At 39.7% G+C, this 25,400-nt stretch overlaps 2 protein-coding genes across 4 annotated transcripts in view; both read right to left on the reverse strand.

The window, feature by feature from the left end:
* rad50 (RAD50 homolog, double strand break repair protein) overlaps positions 1-23,893 on the reverse strand; it is a 47,595-nt gene extending 23,702 nt beyond the window's left edge. Inside the window, exons 1-11 of one of the 2 annotated variants that reach the window (XM_070555799.1) lie at positions 23,756-23,893; positions 11,081-11,224; positions 10,860-10,943; positions 10,499-10,650; positions 10,232-10,417; positions 9,929-10,133; positions 9,722-9,850; positions 5,735-5,900; positions 3,729-3,787; positions 3,514-3,648; positions 3,060-3,266 (exon numbers count right to left, since the gene is read on the reverse strand). In XM_070555799.1, coding sequence (XP_070411900.1) covers positions 3,060-3,266; positions 3,514-3,648; positions 3,729-3,787; positions 5,735-5,900; positions 9,722-9,850; positions 9,929-10,133; positions 10,232-10,417; positions 10,499-10,650; positions 10,860-10,943; positions 11,081-11,224; positions 23,756-23,776 — 1,488 coding nt within the window. In that variant the 5' untranslated portion in view covers positions 23,777-23,893. Of the gene's footprint in view, positions 1-3,059; positions 3,267-3,513; positions 3,649-3,728; positions 3,788-5,734; positions 5,901-9,721; positions 9,851-9,928; positions 10,134-10,231; positions 10,418-10,498; positions 10,651-10,859; positions 10,944-11,080; positions 11,225-11,882; positions 11,955-23,755 lie in introns of those variants that run through there. The other variant, XM_054730708.2, reaches the window with a different exon arrangement.
* Positions 14,537-16,199, reverse strand: LOC139072246 (uncharacterized). Of its 2 annotated transcripts, XM_070555801.1 has the most exons (4): positions 16,150-16,199; positions 15,731-15,833; positions 15,235-15,508; positions 14,537-14,787 (listed from the first exon to the last, which is right to left on the reverse strand). In XM_070555801.1, exons 2-4 carry the CDS (start codon positions 15,793-15,795, stop codon positions 14,572-14,574), a joined length of 555 nt encoding a protein of 184 aa, XP_070411902.1. In that variant the 5' UTR covers positions 15,796-15,833; positions 16,150-16,199; the 3' UTR covers positions 14,537-14,571. The 2 variants fall into 2 exon arrangements, with proteins under 2 accessions (XP_070411902.1, XP_070411901.1); XM_070555800.1 differs by lacking the exon at positions 16,150-16,199 and having other exon boundaries at positions 15,731-15,977.
* Positions 23,894-25,400: the final 1,507 nt, after the last annotated feature.

The raw sequence follows: 25,400 nt of genomic DNA on the forward strand, positions 1-25,400 counted from the left end.
GAACCAATGCATTTCAATTTTTTTAAGTTGACAGTTCTGCATCTGTCAATACAGCCATTTGTTATCGCTAATTAAGATTTAGAAAAAAGCAAAACCAAAAAAAAAAAAGAAGAATTCGTTATTAACTGACATCCCTGCAGAGAAAGTTTTTTTTTGCAAAGTTTGAAAACTGTGACTGAAACATTTTTAAAGGACTACTTAACTGTGAGACCACTGCAACTGCATTGATTAAATATGTGAATCACACCTTCTAAAGGCCATGCTTATTGCTTTATAAAGTTAAATCTGATCTTTTCCACCTGATTCCGGATCCTATGAAAATCACCCGATCAAGCCGGACTTCCAATCACGTGATTGGATCGGAGCATCCCTACTGAAGGCAGACAAACCTGGGTTCCTGCGGGGTCTTACAAAGTCTTAAATTTAACCTGATGAAACCTGTAGGAACCCTGACAAACACAGGCTTCGTTTTTATTGTGAAACTGGTTTTTAGACCTTCCGATGACTAACATAACATTACTGCTGCTAGTACAAAAGCGGGTTAAGTAGTCCTTTTAACTCATTCACTGCCAGCCGTTTCCTGATCAGAAATATCCCTTGCTGCCAGTGTTTTTACTGTTACTAATTAAAAGAAAATTATAATAAATTATCTTCTGTGTTTTTTTTTTTTTTTACCAGTTAGAAACCCTACTTATTCATTTGAATCCATCGTGGTTTTTTGCGGAGCTGTAGCTAAAACAAATAGCTCCTCTGAGCTCATAGCTGGGTGTTAAATATGTATTATTTTGAAAATTTTTATTTTCTTTTTATTTGGCCATTAACTTTTTTCCAATTCCCTCATTCTTCGTTTTTGCTCCCTAAAAGTGTTTCATCTTTTGACACTTATTAAACTCACTGGATGGGGTAAAAAATTGCAAGTTGATTGCAATTTTGAACCAATTATTTATGTGAAATATAAAATAAATACATCTCTGGCAATAAAAATATTTTTTTCACATTTCATTCAGAAAAGCATTGCATTAAAGGTGTGAGACATTTGTTAATCAATCCATTTGCAGTGGTCTATAGAAGGAATGAGTGCTCTGTAGGTCAGAAGCTAATAAAGGACAGGGTTTCCCCCAGCGTTTTATAAGCCTCGCGGCCCACCAGGCTTTGCTTGGCCACCCGCCAGGCTAAGCGTCATGCCCCGCCCCCCCTCCCCGACCCTACCGTGTCCGCTGACACAAACAGCGCAATGAAACTAGAGCCCTCCATCAGCTGATACAGGTGAGAAACAGCAGCGGAATGTGTGCAGCCCCCCATCCCCGCTCTCACGGAGGAGCGCCGCGGGACGGAGTGCGCGACGCGACCCCCCCCCCCCCACACACACACACACACACACACACACAGCTGAATCCGCCAGGCTTAACTCATTTTCCTGCAGGACATTGGTGTAGGACAGTGGGTCCCAAACTTATTTAGCCGCGCACCCCCTTCTATGTCCATGTCGACGCACCCCCCAGCCCCCACATCAGGGCATGGCTATATATATATATATATATATATATATATATATATATATATATATATATATATCAGACGCCAAGCTAAACAGACAGGGTTAAAAAAATATGATCGACCTTTTTCCCCATCACTTTCATTTTTTAAATAGTAATTAATAAACATTCGATACCATTACGATTTACTTTGATTTAATTTTAAATAAATATTTAGAGTGCCCAACATAAACAATGCAATTTAACGGTTTTCTTAAAGTAGGAACGTTTAACCTGTGCGGCCAGAGCACTCTCCTTCCTTCTGCTCTGCGTAAACCTGAACTGGTCACCTACTTGTGCGTAATCAAATGTCTATAGGGGAAAATATGGAAAAGCCATGAGGTTCACTTTTGCCTCAGACCGACTTATTGCTGTTTTATGGTGTGGCTGAATCTGCGATCCGCTGCCACGCGGACTGGAACAACAAATGCTGCAGTAACAGGAGCTGTAGTCAGGTTCGGAGTCACTGGCTGGAGCGGACCCGACTTTAATACGTCACCCCCAAAATAGAAGCTAATATCTTAATTTGACCTGGAATGAAAAATGTTATAAAACCTCTTAAAAGTTTTTATCACAGAGGAGGCAGCACTCATTTCTGGGGCGCCGGAGTTTGCGCAGCGTGCGCTCTTATTGAATCTGAGTGTGTGTGTGTGCGCGCGTGCGCGGCACAGCTCCATGAGCCGCTCCAGTCACCGCGCCTCGTTATTGGCGCTATTTAAACCAATGTTGTAAAATGACTTCTGCCCAGCCCAGATGTGCTCACTTGTGCACCCGTGAGCCGTGGTTCCGCTGGCACGCGTCTGACCTCTGACAGACGCACTCTGAACTTCAGATCTCTGACACGCTGTTAATAGCCTGAATGGGAATCATTTCTTATTTATTTTGTTACATCCACAATGTTCTGTGTGTGAGGTTTACAATGTCAGAGCACCTGCATGAGACAGGTGTTAATTACAATCTGCCAGAATGACTCACCTTTAGATTCCTCCAACACCGTTAAAATGATCAAATACGGAACATATCGGCGTGCGCAGGCCAGAGTGCTGAAGCTCGGCGCATTGTTATTATGAAGCTAGAACACATGTGGAGGACAAACACGTGCGCGCAAAATTATACTAGTTTTCAATTATATTTATTGTGCCCACTTACGTTTTCTTAGGCCCACCCACAAACGAGTTTCTGGCTACGCTAATGGTGACATATGACAGACTTCTCTGAGCTCCGCAGCCATTACACTTTTCACCTCGCGCACCCCCGGGGGTGCGCGCACCACACTTTGGGAATCCCTGGTGTAGGACACTGTTTTCCTGTCCAGCCTACATGAAGAGCTCAGAGTGACCGATTATAATCAGAAATCATTAAAAAAATATTTTTCTGTGAACCACACCTTTAAAGATTTAAGCTCCTGTTTCTTCTCTCTCTAATTCAACATCAAAAACAGTAAGTCCAATTTGCTCGTTATGATTTGACTCAAGACCATCTCTGATCATGTTTATGACCAAGTGTGAGAGGACTGTGTGTTACCAGCTTAGTCAGCTCGTTTTCAAGCTCCTGCAGCCGACTGGACGAACCCTCGAGCCTCTGCAGGTCAGCCCTTATGTTTCTCAGTTCCTGCTGCTTCTTCCCCTGCATGTCTCTCTTCAGCTCTACGGTTCTCTCCAGGCCGGTCTTCTTATCCCTCATTTCATCCATAGATTGTTGTTTCTGTTGCTCCTTTTCCTGCAAATCATCCTAAACAGACACAATAACAACAAAGCCCTGAGAGTAAATAAAGCATCAGGTTGAAGGTCTCTTCATTGTCATGAACTCATGTTTAAGTCATTAATAACGTTCCTGATGCTACCATTAAAAAAAAAATACCTACTGCAACTCACGTGAACACACACAAAATAACTACAACTGTGTTGAACTGCTTGTTGTTTTAAACTATCGTTCTAATACTGTTTGAGAAGTCGTGCTTTCACAGAACACGCCTTACCATGATCTGTCTGAGTGTTTCTCTTTCCTGCTCGAGTCTCTGTGAGACGTGTCGATGGAAGCTCTCGAGCTGCAGAGAGGTGAATGGCAGACGATCGTAACCCTCCATTTCCAGGTAGGATGACAGAGAGCGAACCTGTGAAATGAAGGCGACAGGATGTGTAGTTTTTGTTTTTCCTAGCTTTGATTTTAATCAGTCTTCTTGACTCTGCTCACATGAGCATCGCGATTCTTGATGTTTTGAGCGTGGCGGTCAGCTTCCAACTGCAGACGACCTGAGGAAAAAACATGAAGAGGTTTCTTTTAGCGATCGTAAGGACCAGCATGTAATAGACATGTGTATGGAATCTGGCGATACGATGCATTTCACAATACCGGGGAGACGATATGATATATCACGATGATACTAAAACTGAATTTAATTGGAAAACTTAGGCCAGACGTTTCCAGGACACACCCAGTGTTGTCGCTTGTGTTCCATCAGAACGAAGGTAGTAAAAAATGCCGCCACCTAGGTGTCGGAGTGTGAACTGCACCACCCAAAGGAAATGAAGTAAATAATGCTTTTTAAAAATCAGTTAAATATCTTCACACAAAGTATTGCGATACTTCAGTGTTCCAATTTTTTTTTCATCCCTTAAAAATGTCAAAACATAATTTAAAGTTCGAGAATTCAAAACCACATTTACCTTGTTGATCATAGGCAGCCTGGGGTGACTAATGCAGTGATGATGTAATCACCACGGAAAAACGATTCGTTCTGAGAAAAGCTGGTTTAACACAGACACAGCTGTTTACATTAGCACGACACAACCCACTTCAACATCTGCATTATATAAACGTTGGTGGCGGTAATGCTAACTGCAGAACAACGCTAGCCCAAGGGGAGCATGTCGGAGCACTCATGTGGCGTTCCATGATGGACCAGGAATATCCACACTTTGAATTACACCAGATAGATCTATAGCTAGCCCACAGAGTTACCCAGATACTGTACACAGTTTCTAGCTTCAGTCAGCATCATGGAGACATAAGGGTAAACCGGCCAATCAGCACGCAGCTCATCTAATATCCATTTCCAGGCTGAGCAAATAGTCTTTCCATTGTATGGTTTTATTATGGAGTTGTGTTTGGCCATTTATCAGGGCTCCTGGGCCGTTGTGAGCCACAACAAAGTTTCATTTACTCTATAGAGGCTTAAGGAAGTTATTTATTGTAAAAAGTTATTTTAAGGCCTCTTTAATGTTGCCAAAAGACTATTTCCCTGGGAATGTAATAAATCATCTATGTACTTCACTGAAATAAATAACAAATTAAATTAATTATGACTGGTTTGCAATCTCTAAATAACTGAAATAAGGTGACCAGACGTCCTGCCTTTTCATTACTTTTCACGCGTCCCACAGATTGAGACTTCTGCCCCCACATTAATGATAAGTCTCCTGTTAGGAGTTTCAATCTTGAATAAACTGTGGAGAAAGCTGCCTGTTGCTGTCAATCAGACTAGCAATCAAGAACTATATTATTAGATTACATCTGAAATTGTTAAGAGATTAAAGTCATTGATGTTTGTCTTCTCTCCCCTAAAAATCTGCTATAAGATATTTGTCGTCATAAAAAACACCTTTTATTCTGAATTAAGAAAAAAATAGCAAAAAAAATAAATAAATAAAAAAGATATTTTTTTTTCAATGGGATGCTGATTTTTGTGGAAAATTGAATTAAAAACAAACAAATAGATCTAAAAACGTTACTGGTACTTTTATTGTCATTCTGATGTGGAAAATATTCAATGAAAAATCTGAAAAGCTGCTTAAACCTGCATTTTTTTGAACACCTATCTATATTTTAAACGAGTTGGTTTTAAATTATTTTAGCTAGTTATTCAGAGCCACCGTATAAGGCCCAATGAAGCTGTGATAACTTGACAGGAACTGTGAAATGGTACGACAGCTTTTGCTGTTTGCTTGTTCAAATTGAATTTAAATAGAATATATAGCATGACATAAATGATAATAAAGATTTATGTATAATTAAGAGTGATGTTGGAGCTAAAAGGCAGAATAAAAACTTTAACGTTTTTACTTTATCTTGTTGCATTGGAATATCATATTGTCCCACATTAGCATAGTCTCTGTCCCACATTTGGTGAGTTGGGATTGGGTCAACCTAAACTGAAAGCATTTAATAAATGAGCAGACCACAGCTAACATCGCGACTACCTTGCTCTACCAACAGATCGGCCCTGACTCGATTGAGTCTCTGACACTCTCGACCAGCTCTCTCCAGATCTCTCTGATAGTCCGTCAGCCTCCGCTCCTTCTCCCTCACCGTCCTCTGGTGGTTCTGGTAAACATCTTGCAGTTCCTCATCAGAACCCTGGAACACCTGCACCAAAAAACATTCAACAGCTCAAAGGAGTTCTTAGTCTCATCTACAGCTCCACAAAACACCACGATGGATTTGAATCAGCCTCTGCGATCAAAACGTCAATAAATAGTGAAGAGGTCAGACATGTATATTTATATTATATGCATATACCGTAAATCCTCTAATACAGGCCGGTATTCAATTAAAGGCCGGGTCTCCAATTTTGGCCGGTGTCAGATGGCCGGTCTCTTATTGTGGCCGGATGGAACGTGGTAACAAGCAAGTACAAGCGTCCCAGCGGCAGGGTTATAGTCCCTAAATCAACCAGCAGGGGGCAGTAGGGGTTCACGCAGACATTTATTAGGCTTTTTCTTCAAGCTTTATAACGCTTCAGACACATCCTCTATCACGCTCCTACCACACAGAGTCACGGTGTCAGTTAACCATGCTAATTCAACCCGCTCCACAGAACACACATCACCTTCCCTGTGGCTTACATAACACTCACACAACACGCAAATCAGCACATAGGAACTAGCAGAACGATAGGAAACACATATAACACAATACCCAGAATGCACCTGGCTTACAACCCCAGCCAGGTCATTACACTATCAAGTTCAAAGAGAACGTGCTGATTATGCTGCAGAACACTATGGGGAGCAGCAGTAGGGGGTGTATGAACTACAGTAATCCCTCGTTTATCGCGGTAGATGCGTTCCAGACCTGGCCGCGATAGGTGAAAATCCGCGAAGTAGGGACTCCCAGCATGCCCCTCGCGGGGATTCCCTCCACGTCGCATCTACGTCACAAACCGCGGCTATAAACGGAAGTCGCCTTTACAGCTCAGTCATCGTTTCTTCAGATTCATGATCAGAGTTTCCAACCTACCGATCAATCCAACGAACTATCAGCTCATAGTAAGTTATCTTACTTACTTCTGGAAAGCCCGGCATTTCTGTGTCACTTCGTTGACGCTCGAACGCTCGGGGGTTTCCTAGAGCAGCCGGCGTTTCACCGACGCTCTCACTTCCGCGTCTGTGAAACCACGCTCCCTATTGAATTATCGTATGATCACATTCTCTGTGATCAGCAATGCGCTGTGCCAGACCGTAGGTACTGACACGCGATCGTTCATGTCGGTTCAATTCCTTTAATGTTTTCTGTCTTTTATTTGCGCCTGATGCATTTCGCTGCATGCTGTGGAGCGGGGCGGTGCGCGCATCAACTTGTCCTCCAACGCACTGATCACTGATACGGCCGCCAAACAGCGAGCGCTCCGCTGTTTTTGCGGTCGGTAGATATTTTAGAACTGCAGTTCAAAGGTAACTCATGAGGTGAATATATATGAACCCAGGCAGCAGTTTTTCTTTAGGATTGAGAGGAGATGCAGGAAGATAATAAACAGACAGGACAGAAAAATAGTCAAATAAAAACAAGTTAGTTTTTGTACCTGCTGTTGCAACAAACAGACACCACTGAAGGTCATCAGAAGTGAGGAACAGAAAATGAAATAATTATTTTAATGTTTAGAGCAGCAGGAACTCCGAGAGGCTGCAGGCACATCAGTGAGTTTGCGGCTGCTGCGCAGGGGGAGGGGGGAGAGGGCTGAAGCAGAAACTACCGTTGTTAAAAGAAATGTGTTTAACTTTGAAAATGTGGGCACAATTTTAATTGTCAAAAACTCCAGCAAACCATTAGTTCATTTTGCTCAAATAGAAATAGAGGCCTGCCTCTAATACTGGCCCTCCTTCCAATAAAGGCCTGGAGCTTGATGAGCTTGAGTCAAATACAGGCCCGGGCCTGTATTAGAGGATTTACGGTATATATATATATATATATATATATATATATATATATATATATATATATATATATATATATATATATATATATATATATATATATTTTAGGGCTGCAACAACGAATCGATAAATTCGATGAAAATCGATTACTAAAAGCGTTGGCAACTAATTGCGTCATCGATTCGTTGTGTTGCACAACTCTTCCAAAAGCCCCCTCCCCTCCCGCCGGCCGTTGCGCGCAGACCGCAGAGCCGGCAGGTGTTTGGAAAGAGGAACATGGCAGAAGCAGCGAGACCCCAAAAAAGTAAAAACTTCTAAAGTTTGGGAGCATTTTCAGTTAAATCAGGCGAAGACATTCGTTACCTGCAACGTTTGTAGGTCAGACTTAGCATGGCACGGGAGTACTACAGTGATGATGCAGCATCTTAAACGCAAGCATGTCAGAATCACCAGCGAGGAAGGAGAGAGCTCTGTGTCCGGGTAAGTTAAAAACTTTTCAAAAGTGATTCACCCAAGCCCCGGATTATTACACAGGCTAGACATGCCCTAAGCTCGTTAAAAAAAGTCTATAAAATTGTAAGCGCAACGCTATTAGATAGGCGGGGGGGGGGGGGGGGGGCAGCATTTTTTCCGCCGTCACATTCCCGCAGAAACTGGTTGATCACACCGGGGCCAGACTACTAGCATGTGGCTTTACAACCACGATGTCCTCAGAAGCGAAAACGCTTTTAAAAGGGAGGGAGGAGTCCTAACTGTTGCTGCAGGCGTGTTGTGTGAGTGCAGTTATATACTGGTTAATATATTTTTGGGTTCAGTTGCTTTCATGTGGCCTAATGTGAGTCTATTTGGGATCATTGGAATGATCAGCAGCATTTCTTGATGTGACTTTATGGCAGTTGCCCAGGGCATCATCACAAGGAGGGTGGCATTAATTTACTTTTGTTTTATTTGGTATTTTTTCAGTCATTTTTGGAAATAGTGATTAATTTTGATTAATTCACAGCCAATGTTTAATTACATTTAAAAATTAGTTGTTTGACATCCCCAATTATAATAAATGTCAACAGATGAGATCAAACAAAACAGATGAGAATTGCCCTTAAAGAGCAAGTCACCCCCAAATAAACGTTTTTTTTTGCTGATAAACTAAATAAACGAGTGTCTAATCGTGCTGCAGACACGTGTCGTCAATAATTTGGCACTTCAGTGCATCTTAGTTAAAATTTAAATATTCTGCCTAAAACTGGCAGTGTTGTGCCGTTGTCAGGTAAAAACTCTGCACTGTATTTTAATTTAAATCTGCCACCGCTGTTGGCTAAGAAGTATGCTATGATGTAAACTGGTACATTATGATGTCACAATGCTGTCATGAGCCTGAGTGTGTGTTTGTTAGCGGCTCCGCCTTCTCTGTCTGCCAGGCAACAGCATGTGTTGCATTTTTCAAACATGAAGTGGGAGTGGAGTTAGACTCTGGTAGGGGGTGACTTGCTCTTTAAGCTCTTTAACTTGGACCAAGCATTTTAGGTCACAGATAGGTGTAGCTTAGGGTCTCTGTCTATACACCTTATAAGACAATTTAGGTGATGGCTTGTTGTTTTTCTGCTATTGAACTGTTTTCTAATAATGTTGTGTTTAATAAAGTGAAGGAAGGAATAACGTTTCCCTAGCAGTTTTTAAAAATGTCCCTATGTAATCCGATTAATCGATAAATCGTGTCGAGACCCCATCCGATTCATCGATTATCCAAATAATCGTTTGTTGCAACCCTAATATATATATATATATATATATACACACATACATACATACATTTGCATATATATATATATATATATATATATATATACACACACACACACACACACACACACACACACACATAGTGTACAACATTATATTTGAGGCTGAATAAGGAGTAGACTAGAAAAATTATGGATTAAAATTATAGTCTGGGATTAAACTAAAATAGAATAGGGGATAGAAAGTAAAACTTTAAAGCTTCTGTGATTTTAGACTTTTGTCTGTTGAAATTACTTGTTCCATTTTCTCCTCCAGCTCCTTGTTGTCCTCCTCCATTTGTTTCTTCCTGCTGTCTAACGCCTTTATGTCATTGTCCAGCTTCATCACCATCCCAAATTTTGTGTCGATATCAATAAGTCGATTCTGAAAATCATTTTGAGTGACAGGAAGAAAGCATTAGCGACCTGTAAGATGTTATTTGCTGTTAAAAAACAAACCCACCTCGAGTGGCTCAATCTGGCCATCGATCTGCTGGATGTTGCTCTTCGATGATATTAGCTGAGACTCCTTCGTGGCCACGATGTCTCTAATTTGCTGTGCTTTCTCTTTGTTTTGCTTCAGGTAGCGCAGCTCAATCTGACACTCTTTGACCGTCTGTGTCTGTTTGAGACGCTGTTGGCGCATAATCTCCAGAGCTTTGATATACCTAAGCACGAGACACACATAGTAAAAGGGATTGAATGTTTAGGTACACATATGGTACTTATGATGGAGTTTTGTTGATTAGTAGAGCCAGGAACTTACTTGGTCGCAGCGAAGATGGAGTCAAACTTATCTTTAAGAGCTTTTCCTTCGCTGAGCGGCCAATTAGACTCCTCTTGGTGGCAAAAGATGACATGATTCAGCACAGGCTTGGAAACGCCTAGAGCAGAAATCATTTCCCGATCCAGCTCACCGCACTTAGAGGGCAAGCTCACTTTCTTACCATCTCTGGAGAGGTCAAAAGGAACCGCATAATGAAAAATATGTAATATGAGGACAGGTTTTTAATTGAACACAGGCACGGCTTACTTCATTCTTGTGATGACCTGCTCTAAGCTTTTGAAGGTGCAGTTCTTCGCCTTTTGGGTGCAGGACATGGAGCGATGGATGGTGACTTTTTCCCCGTTGACATCAGTGAATAGGAGTCGAATTTGAGCTCGCACTTCTGTCTCATGGGCATCCTGCAATTAAACAGAATGAATCACCCCAGTAACAATGTCATCGTTTGAAAATTATTATTTTTTTTATTTGAGCACTATTAAATTCAAATTCATTTGTCTTACTGGTTCTTTTGAGTTAATAGATCAAGAGCCATAATCAGACATCACAAACGTCAAGAGGACATTATGAAACCTTCAATAAAAAAAGGAAAGTAATCCAAAGAACCAACCTTTGGGTCATGAACAAAAGCACCTCCCTTAGAACTGGGGGGAAGTTCTCCTGATGTTGCATACTTGAGGCATTCAATAATGGTCTGAAAGCATCAAAAGTAATACATGGGGTCAAATAATTTCAGATTAAGTCAAAGAAAGTAGCACTTGTGTTTAGTTGTCCTAAAGACTTTGTTACCCACCCGGCTTCCCAGTTAATCTTATCTGAATGTTTTCGTACCGTTTTCCCAGCTCCGTTGGGTCCAACCAGAACAGTCAGAGGACTAAAGAAAGAGATGATCTGTTTGTCTTTGTCCTCAATCCCAAAGCTCCTCACACCCAAGATGCTCATTTTATCTATCTTAGACATTTTCTTTTTTGCTTTCTGAAAGAAGGAAAGGTGAGGAATGATTTAATATTAAAAAATGTAAAGAAAAATATATATATAGGAAAACAAGTCAGATAAATAGCACAGAACAGTATTAACCCTGAGGGTGATACGTTATCGACTATTGTATTTTCATTTCAAACTAGTTTTCATTGCACAGCTACAAAACTGTACTTTTTTCAGCAAATATAACGATATTTCTTTCTATTTAACTCCTCCGTGCATTAGCTGCAACATTATTTCCACTTAAAACTGACTGTGGCACAAACACATTACAGGTACGTCTTCGACATTCACTCTGTAATTAAGCTAATCAGCAAGAAAAGAGAAACCCACGTGTTATTCTACAGTATTAACTAAGAAGTGTGGTGTTTTGTACTGTTACTAAAACATCATCCGGTTTCAAACTAAAATGTCTTTGTTAAACTCTAAACCAGTTAAGACCTTTTAAAATCCCGATAGGTTTTTGTTTGCTAAGGCAAAATAAAGTAGTTAACGGGTTAGCTAACGACCAAATTAGGTTAAGCTACACCGCCATGTTCAGCAAACAACACACACAGCTAAACGGAAGGAACAACCATAGAGTTTCGTAGGGTTTAAGTTTATTAGAAGAAGCCGTTAATAGTCAAGTAAATTCACTTTTTAAACAACTCACCCAGAGCAACACTCCTTACTTCCGCTTGAACGTAAAGGTTTTCGCGCCGTTGAGCGGAAGTGACGCAGCCAGAAGACACACTTCCGGTATGTTTATTTACCCTGATATAAAGTAATGTTCCAATAAAATTTGCAAGAGGGTTACAATTTTTATTTTATTAGAATTACACCACAAACTTTATAAATATCTAAGTGTACCTCGACGATAAGTTAAACTGGAAAAGGAACAGTGATGCTGTTGTTAAAAAGGCCCAGTCCAGATTGTTTTTTCTTAGGAAGCTAAGATCCTTTGATATAAGTAGGAGGCTCTTGAGTGTGCTTTATCAGGGGATTATGGCCAGTGTGTTGTTTTATGCTGGGTTGTGTTGGGGCAGGAGCCTCACTGCTGAGGACAAAAACAGGATCAACAAAATGATCAAGAAATCTGGCTCAGTGGTTGGGCAAAGCTTGGACTCATTGGAAATGATCATCGACAAAAGGATGATGAGTAAGCTTAAGACCGTTATGTATGAGGCCAGAACAGTCTCAATAAGAATTAAGTCACACAACGTTTTCCACAAATGCACACGTTCATTCGGAAATCCACATTCTGTGTTTCACAAATATAATTCGGAGGAACACAAATGCACACGCTCATTCGGAAATTCACACTCTTTGAATCATAAATATAATGTGAAAAAATAAGTCACGCAACATTTTCCACAAATGCACACGCTAATTCTGAAGTTCACACTCTGTGGTTCACAAATATAATTTGTAAGAACACTTGTAATATAAACTCAGATCATACGAATTGCTGAACGTGCATTTACGAACAGCTTCTCATTTGTGAACCTTTCCGCGTTTGTGAGTGAAATCTGTGTGGTGCATTCACGAACAGCTTCTCATTTGTGAACCTTCCTGCATTCGTGAGAGAAATCGGTGTGCTGAATTTTGAGACTCTCCTAACGTCGCAGGTCAACAAACGTCACCATTGGCTAATGAACCTGTCAATCAAATATATGCTTCTGCCAGGGCTGTTCGCTTTCAGCCAATGGCTCCTTATGTTACAGAACAGATCTGCTGTGCGCATAAGTCGGACACAATTTCCTGCATGTGTAGCTCGGGGGTGACGATGGATGAAGATATCGCGTTAGCGTTCATACTTGTTCAATTTTCAATTTTAATTCTGGTGCCTGTTAGCAGCTGAAACACATCCTCACGTGCTCGTGGATATCATATATTGTATATGAAGACATGACTGTAATAATAAGTAAAGGTTGTCAGCTGTAGCTTCAGTGTGCTCATAGGAAACGTGACAAAAGCACACAAAACACATTTCTCTTTATGACCTATATAGTTGTCATCATCAACGTTACATGATTTACAGAATACATGTGACCAACTAACATTTCATGTTCTACCACTGGATGTTTGGATCAAAATATGAACCAATCAGATCTTAGATCAGGTGAGAGCCAGGCGCTTCCCGTCATGCCCTAGGTTTTGCAGCCGAGGGAGAACAACTGCAGCGCCTTGCTCCAAAATCTGCAGCCGCCTTGATCTCAAGTGGTTATCGTTGCCTACGTATGCATGACGTCAGAGCAAGTCGGCATCAAGTCGGACACAAATCTAACCGGTTACATTACATTACCAACGCTCCACCATATGGGTGGCCTCTTAATCTTATTCAGAAAAATTATGCATTTTTACTAAGTGAAAGCAAACCCCATTAGGGGCAGAGACCTCTTGAAGCTCATATTAAACATTGTCTGCAGAGAAGGTAAGAGAAGCTAGTAAATCATCAGGCCTATTCCATGGGAGTGACTCTGAAAAGGAGCAAAAGCTCCAGGTCTTTATCTTGGCAGGTGTCTCTATTCTCCTGTGTTCAGGCTTTTGGTTACATCAGTTACTTTTCCTTTTAATGAGCTGCATATATTTCTAACACAGCCTTCAGTGACATCAAGAAAAAAAATAACTTTTTAACTCTAAAAGACATTATTCTCATTCTGAGAACAAATGAACAAACTGTGTGTGGGTATGTGTGTCCAGTTGCAACTTAACACAGACTCAGAAGCATAGAGAATCTTCTCACAACACCTAATCATCCCTTGATCAAAAAACCAGTAGATAGAATCTTGTCATGTTATTCCATTTAATAAGTAGACGGACGGAGGTATAGTACAAGTTTTCAAGTGTAATGAAGATGATCGCAGGGTAACAGTTCCCTTAAATGTTGAGCAAAAGTTATGAAACGAGACAAAATTCAAACAATAACATGTAAAAATAAATGGATCTCCTGATAAGTAGGTGCTTCACCTTTAAATGTTTTTATTAGAGCTGGATACACAGGAAGATGCATGTTACTAAACCAACACTAGCAATGATAGCACATTTACATTTTGAAGAATTGTAGCATAGATGAAGTGAACAGCAGCCTTTTCAAATACATTCCTGGTCTAAAATAAATCAGGCTGACAAAGACTTTAAGGAAATACACAACTATAAATGAATTTAGAAATCTATTTTGGGGTCTATCCTTTAGTATTTCATATTTACAAAGGCAAATCCATTGAATAACAATATACAGTACATTAACCTTAAAATGGACCACTCCTTCACTTTTTAACTTCCTTCCTTCCTGTCTCATTAATTATTTTCTTTCTTCCTAACTCCCTACCTTCTCTCTCCTTCCTTCTTCACACATGTAATCATCTAGCCTCAAGTAAGTTCTCAACATACTGGACAGTGTGAAGATATATGTCCACTCCAAAAGAGTCTGAATGTTGCAACGGATTAATGCTGTCCTGCAGTTCCAACATTTCATGATCTGAAAGAGGACTGTCCAGTACAGGGACACTGATCCCAGGATGAGGTTCAGTCATGTATCCGTTCTCCTCCCATTCAATCTCTGGTAACGGTATACCCTGGAAAAAGAAAGTGTGTATGAGCAATGTGCATAATGAATCTCAAGAAAACACATTTAATAAAGCCCTATCATGACCTTTTAACAATTACTTAACATCAATGATGTCAGGCAGAACCTAGCATCTCCATTATTTCATAAATTATTATTTTTTTTTTAATTAATGGGCAAATTTTATGTTAAAACAGCAGTGAGAATATCACATCTGGAAGGTCTAATGCCTTGCATTTTGAACTTGCAGATGTGTCATGACTTTGTAATGTCATGACATTATAGTTGACAGTGTCCACTTCAGTAGAGGTGCACACAAACAGAACTGTAATTTCAACAGCCATTTTGTCTTGAATCCAAGAAGCATAGTGCAGAGGTAGATTATCAAAGTGTTGAACATTTGATTTTTAGTTAAGGATCAACTTGACATGTGATCAGTCATTTTAACAGAACATACATTTGCCCCTGGATCAGAAACAGGATTCAGAGCCTGGCCCAGATGCCACAGCTGATTTGGTGTCATGTTTTCCTCTGTCCTGATTGGATGGTTGTCCCACGCATCTCTAAAGACATCCAGGCTGGCCTGGATGCGAGACAAGAAAATATAGTGGCAACAAAACATGTGAAGGATGTTACTGATGTCGAGCAAGTCTTGGTCTTCCAGAGAGTGCAGGATGTTGTAATATAGACCAGTAACACTCATGAAGACATCACGCCACAGGCGCTCGATCCTGGATTTGGAGGGGGATTAAATAAAAGAAAATTATAATATACACACAAATTTACATGTCAATACATCCGTTTTCAACTTGAGTTATCTTTTGAATGGTCGCAGGAGGACTGGTGCCTATCTCTAGCAGTCAAAGTGTGAGACGAAGGGTGCACCCTGGGCAGGTCAACAGGCACAGGCACGCGCGCACAGACACAAAGCTTCCAAATTAGGTTAAACTCACCGTTGATTGTGTACACTTTTTCCTGCAATGAAGCTGTTGGTGTCAGTTCCACGAACTGAGAACATTAATTCTGCAACACCTACATTTTCTCCGCCATGATCTCCTCTCACCATGAAAAAAAAAAAACATTAGAATCTTGCTTCAAACATTTTTAATGCACATCTATAACAATCTACATCAATTTGAGTCTCACAGAAATTTCCTTATGTACCTTGCTACTAAGTGAGTAAACAATGTGGCATTATTAACCCTCTGCTGGGGAAATTTTTTTTGAAAGAGGGAAATGTTCAACCCCCCCCCCCCATAGATTTTACTATATGACCTCAAATGGCATGTTATCTTTGGTCAATAACACACTTTAGGCAAAAGCAGATTTGTAACAGGGTAACAGAGGGTAAAGTTGGGAATAACATGAATACCTCAGAGGAAAGCCATGCTCATTCACAGCTTCACTGAAGTAGGCAAGGTGGGTGTCTGCTCGGTTGTTGTCAGCTACCTTCAGGTACATGATCTATGTAATTCAAGCACAAACACTCTCATATGACACATTTTTATTGGGGTCAAAACAATCAATTACCAAATGAAAGGTACAACAGCCATACAATAACATGTTAGATAATTAAATAAGTTAAGATCTGTGAAAACCAAAAATAGCAATTATCTTCTATGAAAATATCTCAGTTATTAACGTTCATGCTTTGGAGCAGAAAAAGTGCATGACAATTAAATATTTCAAGCTCATTTCGCTCCACTCTGATGGTCACCTGTTCCAGCCAGATACCTTCTTTCTAGGCGTTCAAAGTCGGAAACTCGCTGAGTAAACTGGGTGCTTAGAGGAGTATCTTCAATTGTTTAAGATTGAGGGTAACGCTGCACACGCTGATTCGACTAGCATGGATGCTAATGATGTAAACATAAAAGAGGGCTTGCTTCGTCTCGCGCGCTAACGCCGCAAAGCACTATGGGATTAGTAGTCTTATTAGCAAAATCGCCCGGCGGGCCAGTTTAATATTATATATTTGATATTTGATTTCGCGGGGCAAATAAAAATAGACCAAGGCCTTGAGTTTGACAACCGTGGCCTAAAAAAATGGTACCTAGATACGCTAACTAAACAAATGTTCACTTGAGTTTAGCTTGATGTTAAACTAGATGAAGAATGGACCAGACTTCACGTAACGTCAGAACTGAATTTAACATAAAACATTTTACTTGATCATGAAGAACGCTTCTACTCATAATTCTATAACATTGCATCAATTACAACGAGGGAATAAGATAAAACTATTACTCACAGATCGTGACCGGTCCATCCTGCTCTGCCGTGTGAATTGCAATGCGCATGCGCACAGCAGATCTGTTCTGTGACATAAGGAGCCATATGATTGGCTGAAAGCAAACAGCCCTGGCAGAAGCATATATTTGATTGACAGGTTCATTAGCCAATGGTGACGTTTGTTGACCTGCGACGTTAGGAGAGTCTCAAAATTCAGCACACCGATTTCTCTCACGAATGCAGGAAGGTTCACAAATGAGAAGCTGTCCGTGAATGCACCACACAGATTTCACTCACAAACGCAGAAAGGTTCACAAATGAGAAGCTGTTCGTAAATGCACGTTCAGCAATTCGCATGATCTGAGTTTATATTACAAGTGTTCTTACAAATTATATTTGTGAACCACAGAGTGTGAACTTCAGAATTAGCGTGCGCATTTGTGGAAAATGTTGCGTGACTTATTTTTTCACATTATATTTATGATTCAAAGAGTGTGAATTTCCGAATGAGCGTGTGCATTTGTGTTCCTCCGAATTATATTTGTGAAACACAGAATGTGGATTTCCGAATGAACGTGTGCATTTGTGGAAAACGTTGTGTGACTTAATTCTTATTGAGACTGTTCTGGCCTCATAGTTATGTCTCTGAAGGATCACCCCCTTCATCAGGTTTTTAAGGATCTCAGGAGCTCTTTTAGTGGGCGAATGCCCCATTGTTCCTGCAGTGCGTTTTTACAACGAGCATTTTGTATGATCGTATATTTGATATTTCTATCATGGTTGTGGCTCGTAGCAGTGTCCAGTGAATGTAATTTATTTATTTATTTTGCTTGTGCGTGTATGTTGTTGTTGTTTTTTACTTGTCCATGGCAATTCAATTTCCCCCTTAGGGATTAATAAAGACAACCCTGACCTTGACATTTATTTATTACGTTACGGCCCTCGCCTCTGGAACGGGCTGCCGGAGGATCTCAGAGGACGTTCATGTTTTTAAGAACCCCAGAGCTGGGACTGTCATAGATTACAAGGCGACTCTGTGGGGATTCCACAACGACCAATTTATTTAGTACAGTTAACTTAACCCCAATTGGTTAATTAGCCTGAACCAGTTCTTTTGGCCAGTCCCCCATAACCATCATTACTTCTGATTTATTTTGATTAATTTTATATCCTGAGAGTTCTGCAGATGTATCTAGTCAAAGTCAAGTCAAACTCATTTATCTAGATTGTTAAGCAATGCTGGTACTGATATTTTTGGATTTTTTATAAAAAGTAAAATATCATCTGCAAATAAAACAATTTTATGGACTGTCCCTTATCCATCTCTTATTCCCTGAATCAACTTGTTCTGGCGGATTATCTCTGCCAGTGGTTCAATACTCAAGGCAAAAAGCACAGGTGATAAGGAATCTCCCTGCCTCACCCCTCTTTCTACCTTACAATTTTTTGAAAAATAACCATTTATTCTTACTGTTGATTTAGGGTTTTTATATAAAACAATGAACCAATCTACAAACTTTTTCCCAAAGCCCATTTCCAAAAGAGTATATTTTAAAAAGGTCCAGTCTACTCGGTCGAAGGCTTTCTCTGCATCTAAGCTCAGGAGCATGGATGTCTGCTTATCTTTCTTCATTATTGACTGTAGGTTTAAAGCTCTCCTCACATTATTTGTGCCTTGACGTCCTAAAATAAAACCAGTCTGGTCTGGTTTAGTTAATTTCTTTATATGTATCTGTATTCTAGATGCTAGTATTGATGTCGGTATTTTATAGTCTACACAGAGCAGGCTTATACGGCGATAGCTGGGGCATTGGAGAGGGTCTTTCCCTTCCTTGTGCAGAACTGTAATAATTGCTTCTTTCCATGAATCGGGAGGATTCCCTGAGTCTAATACATAATTATATAGTTTACATAATAATAGTAAGTTCGGTAATAAAGGTTTTATAGTACTCCCCTGCAAAACCATCCGTGCCTGGCGAGCTATTATTTTTAAGTTTACTAATACCATTTCTAACTTCAGTATCTTTTAATGGTTCTGTTAAACTAGCACCTTCTTCTTCTGACAATCTATCCAACTTAAGAGTTTTATAGAAATCTTTTATCCCGTCTAATTTAAAGGCCGAAGCTTGGCCTGTATATAATTTATGATAATATTCTGCAAAGACCTCTGAAATCCCTTTTGGGTTCATTTCTACCTTATTCATATTTAATGAATTAATTTTAGGTATTATACGGCTGGCTTGGGCTTTTCTCAGCTGAAAAGCTAAAAGTTTACTTGCTTTATTCCCCATTTCATAATATTTTCTTTTTATAAATCTTAGGGCTCCTTCTGCCTTATACGTTAGTAGACCATCAAGCTGAGCTCTTATATCTTTCAAATTATCCAGTGTTTCCTGTCGTTCATTTTGTTTATGTTCCTTTTCCAACTTTTTTATTTCTGTCTCTAATTCTATCCGTTTTCTCTCCCTTTCTCTCTTTATTCCAGAACCTATAGAGATGAGTTTGTCTAACTTATAGTTGATTACGCAATTGAGGTCACCCCTAACAAGAATCAGACCTTTCCCTCTCTCCGCAATAAATTGAGCCATTTTTTCGAAAAATTTCGGGCAATCTTCATTTGGTGCATAAATATTTAGTACTGTTAACTTAACCCCTGCAACTGATCCAACCACCATAACATATCTACCTTTTTTGTCCTCGATTACCTCTTCATTAGTATAATAAACATTTTTATTAAATAATATAGCTACTCCTCTTTTTTTCCGTTGCCATATGAGGCACTGTATACTTGATCTACCCACTTTCTTTTTAATTTTTGGTGGTCTGTCTCTGATAAGTGTGTTTCCTGTAGCAGAGCTATAGAGCATTGTATTTTTTTAATTGGCCCAGGATCTTCTGCCTTTTAATTGGATTATTGATCCCCTTTATATTATATGTAACTACTTTTAAGTAGTTCATTGCTATTTTGTTTTAAAAAATTATTACCTTTTGATTGCATGTAAACACAAATAACAACAAATAAACAAAAATCTAACTGCACATGCACATACATAATATAATAAAGTTTAAACCTACTTGTCAGTACAACATCTTCCTTTATATAAATCTGAGCTTCCAAATTACTAGGCTGTCGCAGTGTTGTATCTAGAACTGCGTCTGGCTCCCGTTGGTAAGGGACCAGGGAGTGGTGACTTAATCTCCCTGTAAAAAACTGCACATAGTGTGCAATGACGACCAATAATACTAATTTATGTAAAAAAAAAAAAGTCGTAGTTGCGCATTCTTCATGCGAAAAAAGCCCCAAAAGAAAACCTAATAGGGAATCACGGTTCTTCCCGTCAGACTTTTAACCTAAGAATATATAACATATTACATTTTTCTTACACTGACGAACATCCATATTTGATATCTGTAGCTGTCACATGTTTTAAAAGACGATTTGAGGTAAATGGAAAACCGCCTGTTTGGAAAAACATGTTCTTGTCTATGAAGAGAGCAAATTCAGCCAGTCTTTCTCCAAAAACCAATGTAGCGAGTTTAGAGATTGAAAATTGTCTACCAAATGCTTCTGGTGACGAGGTGTCAACTTTAAAACAAGATGACATTATCAGTATACGGACTATGAAGACAGTACTTACACACACAACTAATGAGGAACTTTGGATCAGATCAAATGGGGTTGTAGACACGAGCTATAGTGAATGAAAATCTTTTGTGTGTTCATTCTGTTTCTTCTAACGAACAGACGTGGCAAGCTTTGAATAAGACTGCAGAAGTAATGGAAACGTCAGCAAAAAAATGTAAAAGTACTCTTTTCTATTGTGAATTAACTTTTAAGAATCGTAATTGCTGAAGCTAGTGACAAAAGTCTTTTCTTTGAATACCCAAAAACGTATCCATATATTTCACTCACAGGAAATGGTTGCTCAGATCCTTTCTATATACATTAGATTTCCTATTATTGTCCTCAAAAACCCTTTCTGCTATTCAGAAAGTCAGCAGTTTGTGGACTCAGACCAGCATCCCTATCTGCAGGCCTATGAGGACGGTTCTATGGAGGATAAAAATTCAGATAAAGATTATTTTATGAGACTGACTCATCAAACATCATCCGACTGTGATTGATTTTCATGCTGAGCTGGTCCTGTATTTTGGAGTGGTATGACAAAGCTTAAGTTAAAAAAGATAACTGGTATATTACAATCTAATCCATGTTAAATACAAGGATCGGTACACCGACTGAGAACCATGAAGCCCATAATTGGTTCTGCCTTTCCGGCATCTGTCCACTGCTTATAACTACAACAGGATCCCTAAAAAGTTCTAATTTGGTAAAGGCACATCCCTAAGCCTGCTTCTAATAGCAAAATGCTATTGTAGGGGAATGGAATCCCCACAGAGTCGCCTTGTAATCTATGACAGTCCCAGCTGTCACTCCACACCCTCTAAGGTGGGATTACTTCGTTGGGGCTCCAAAAGAAAAAGGATAACGCATTCTTTTTAAGCTGCAGTTACTACAGCATTGTATGATATTATAAATTATTCTATATACAGATAAATAGTTTAAAGCAGACAGACACTACAGCTGCAGATAAGCTATCTGTGACCTTGTCACAGTTAGATTTTGATCTTGTACTCTACCAGGCAAGAGGCTATAAACACGATCAGCAGCCTGTCATTAATGGCTGCAGCTATCACAGATTAAACAGGATTTTGTTTTCCAGCAAACAGAAGCTGATCCCTCATGATTTTGGGGTGATCACCTCTGTTTGAGTACGACCTAAGATATAACTTCTAAACCATGTCATGGACGCCTGAAAAAGTCCTATATGTTTGAGCCTGCAAAATAAGATGTCACGATCCAGAGTCAATGACTTTAGCCAAATCGGCAAACACCGGCACGCAATATTCCTTATATGATGTCATTTAGCACTCTTAAGTGGTGCAGAGACACATCTGTGGCCATTTCTGAAGCTGGACTGCTTGGGGGTAATAATATTGCTGGATTCCAAATAATGAGTTAACTGTTTGTTGACTAACTTTTCAAGTTTTCACTTCCTGAACAGCTAGGACTAGGGCTGGGCTCCTGTGAGCCAGTGAGCATTGTGTATGGCCAATCACTGATATAGAGATCGTCAGGTTGCTAAAATTTAAACAGTTATTTTAATAAATACCACGTGAGAGGAACTAAGACGGCTGCAGCGCAAACACCCCATGGCCAGTAATTTTTTACAACAGAAACCATGTTATCCTTAATTGTCTGAGGCTTTGGTTTCTGTGGAAACGCTTCATAAGATGTGTCTGGTTCAATTTCTGAAGAAGTGGTTGGTTTATATTCTGAAACAGTGGTTGGTTCAATTTCTGAAGAAGTGGTTGGTTTATATTCTGAAACAGTGGTTGGTTCAATTTCTGAAGAAGTGGTTGGTTTGTATTCTGAAACAGTGGTTGGTTCAATTTCTGAAGAAGTGGTTGGTTTGTATTCTGAAACAGTGTTTGGTTCAATTTCTGAAGAAGTGGTTGGTTTGTATTCTGAAACAGTGGTTGGTTCAATTTCTGAAGAAGTGGTTGGTTTGTATTCTGAAACAGTGTTTGGTTCAATTTCTGAAGAAGTGGTTGGTTTGTATTCTGAAACAGTGTTTGGTTCAATTTCTGAAGATGTGGTTGGTTTGTATTCTGAAACAGTGTTTGGTTCAATTTCTGAAGAAGTGGTTGGTTTGTATTCTGAAACAGTGTTTGGTTCAATTTCTGAAGAAGTGGTTGGTTTGTATTCTGAAACAGCGTTTAGTTCAATTTCTGAAGATGTGGTTGGTTTGTATTCTGAAACAGTGTTTGGTTCAATTTCTGAAGAAGTGGTTGGTTCATCTTGTGAAGACGTGCCTGGTTTGTGTTCTGAAATGACTCCCTCCTCTGGTCTCGCGAGAAAAGCTTTATAAGTATCAATAACTGAATCATTTACAGCATTAACAAATGTTAAATACACCCTTCTATCAGTACCCTTCACCTTAAGTAAGTTTGAGTAAAGATTTTCTATAGCGTGTTTCAACACATCAGCATGAAAATCCAATTCTTTAACATGTGGCCAGATCACATCAGATGTCCTCTTAATACGTAATTCGATGAGTGATGGTTTACTTGGTTCAACTTTCATTTTCAGTTCTGTTAGCTGAAAAAGCTTTGTAAGGACGTGATGTAAAACAAGTTTCCTTTGTTCATAAACACAATTTTCAGCCTGTAATCTGCTCATTATTTCTTCGTACCTCATCTCCATTATCCTGTCTAAAAAGAAATATTTCTCCCTAAGAGCTTGTGGTCGACTTACCTGCTGAAAGGTCTAAGAGTTCAGTGTGGTCTGAGGGCTAGATCTGGTTAATAAGACCTCACCGCTGTATGACGTCATATAAAGGGTGGAGCTCAGAGTCACGTGCAACGTGATATAAAGGGTGGCGCTCAGGGGCGTATTAACGCACGCACGCACGCGCACACGCACGCACGCACGCGCACACACACGCACGCGCGTGCACGCACGCACGTGACACGCACTAGTCAACATCAAATATGTCTTGTACCACATAATTTTTAATCTGAAGCTACATATTAAGCATTTTCAGTGCAGACTATTGTTCCTGTTAGTGTTTAGTGTGAGATGATAGTAAATATTCCCTTTCTTTCTCCAACAACTTTACCTGATAGTAAGCTAACTTTAGGCAAACCAGCAGCACAACAAATATTTTCAAATAAGACTCACAAACCTGAGTCAGCACCAGTCTCATCAAAGCTGGGGTTCTGTCGCCGTACTTTTGGTCTAAAAAACGTCCTTATGTCCATCTTCACTCATGCGTTTCAGGCAGAGTGTAGAAGAAACCGGCTGCTGCTGAAGGGCTTCTTCTTCAGTGGTGGAGGCTCAGGCAGGCTGTATACAAACTACTGCCAGCTGCTCCCTCTCTGTTGGACTTTGGTACTGCATGTTAGTCTAATGAGCTTTGAAAGAAACAGACGTATTGCATGTTACTTCCGCGATTTAGATCCGGTGTCGGTACAGGATCTGCTCGGGTGCAAGATCGGCTCGGGGTCCTTCGACTGCCGATGACGTCAAAGTACGGCAAACCGACTTGGACAAAATACACTACACCTCTATACTGTTGGAAAGAATTTAGCACTTTCGTTATTAAAATAACGTTTCTTAATTTGTGTTTATAATGGTATTAGTAAAATAAAACACTATATCTTATTCATAATGTTGAACTCCTCTTTGAGCACATCCCTTGAAGAATCATAGGTATTAGCAACACCTGTGAAATTGTATTTGCAGGAAAGAAGTGTGTCCCGTTTATTTAAGTATTTTGTGTTTAGAGTTTTTGACGTCTTGTCATAGACTGTAGCTGCTAGCCAAAACTCTGGAGTTAAAAGTTTTCTGGCTTTACTAAAAAACCTGTCTGTATTTATTTGATTGATGGTATTTTTACTTTCTATTAGACTCCAAATGTAATCATTTGGCACGTTTGTAATTCATTATTTGCAATAATGTAATCGGCGATATTAGCAATAGCATTCCTATGGGTTTTTCCATGTATATTAGCATTGCGCTAACCACTCGCTGCCAAATTGCAGCCTTTGAGATTAGAACATCTCCTGGCTTTTGTAAAATACCTGTCTGTACTTATTTGATTGATGGTATTTTTACTTTCTATTAGACTCCAAATGTAATCATTTGGCACGTTTGTAATTCATTATTTGCAATAATGTAATCGGCGATATTAGCATTAGCATTCCTATGGGTTTTTCCATGTATATTAGCATTGCGCTAACCACTCGCTGCCAAATTGCAGCCTTTGAGATTAGAAAATCTCCTGGCTTTACTAAAATACCTGTCTGTACTTATTTGATTGATGGTATTTTTACTTTCTATAAGACTCCAAATGTAATCATTTGGCACGTTTCTAAATCATAATTTGTAATAATGTAATCGGCGATATTAGCATTAGCATTCCTATGGGTTTTTCCATGTATATTAGCATTGCGCTAACCACTCGCTGCCAAATTGAAGCCTTTGAGATTAGAAAATCTCCTTTTGTCACATCGCAATTTAATTGCACATGCAGTTAATCGTTCAGCCCTAATATACATGCAGCTCTATGCTACAAGTGTATTTTCAAAGAGGTAATGATGGATTTCTTTGTAAAAGTTGTCCATCTTTCCAATAGAAAGATTTGCCTGGACCAACGTAACATGATAACAACGTAACGTGATTACGTAATTCCGTAAGGTTCATATTCAGCCAATCAACTACTTAGACGTCATCGGCAGTCGACGGACCCCGAGCCGATCTTGCACCCGAGCAGATCCTGTACCGACACCGGGGCTTCCTATGAAACATCCGGGGCTTCAGCCCAAGTA

Source organism: Nothobranchius furzeri, chromosome 10 (genome assembly GCF_043380555.1).
Source record: "Nothobranchius furzeri strain GRZ-AD chromosome 10, NfurGRZ-RIMD1, whole genome shotgun sequence".
NCBI classification, from domain to species: Eukaryota; Metazoa; Chordata; class Actinopteri; order Cyprinodontiformes; family Nothobranchiidae; genus Nothobranchius; species Nothobranchius furzeri.

Excerpts from the sequence above, each read along its gene's own strand:
- LOC139072246 (XM_070555800.1), bottom strand. The coding sequence starts at position 15,843 with ATGGTGAGAGGAGATCATGGCGGAGAAAATGTAGGTGTTGCAGAATTA. Across the intron at positions 15,509-15,730 it reads AAAAGTGTACACAATCAACG|GATCGAGCGCCTGTGGCGTG; the intron begins GTGAGTTTAACC and ends CTCCAAATCCAG. Across the intron at positions 14,788-15,234 it reads TTTCTGATCCAGGGGCAAAT|GGTATACCGTTACCAGAGAT; the intron begins GTATGTTCTGTT and ends TTCTTTTTCCAG.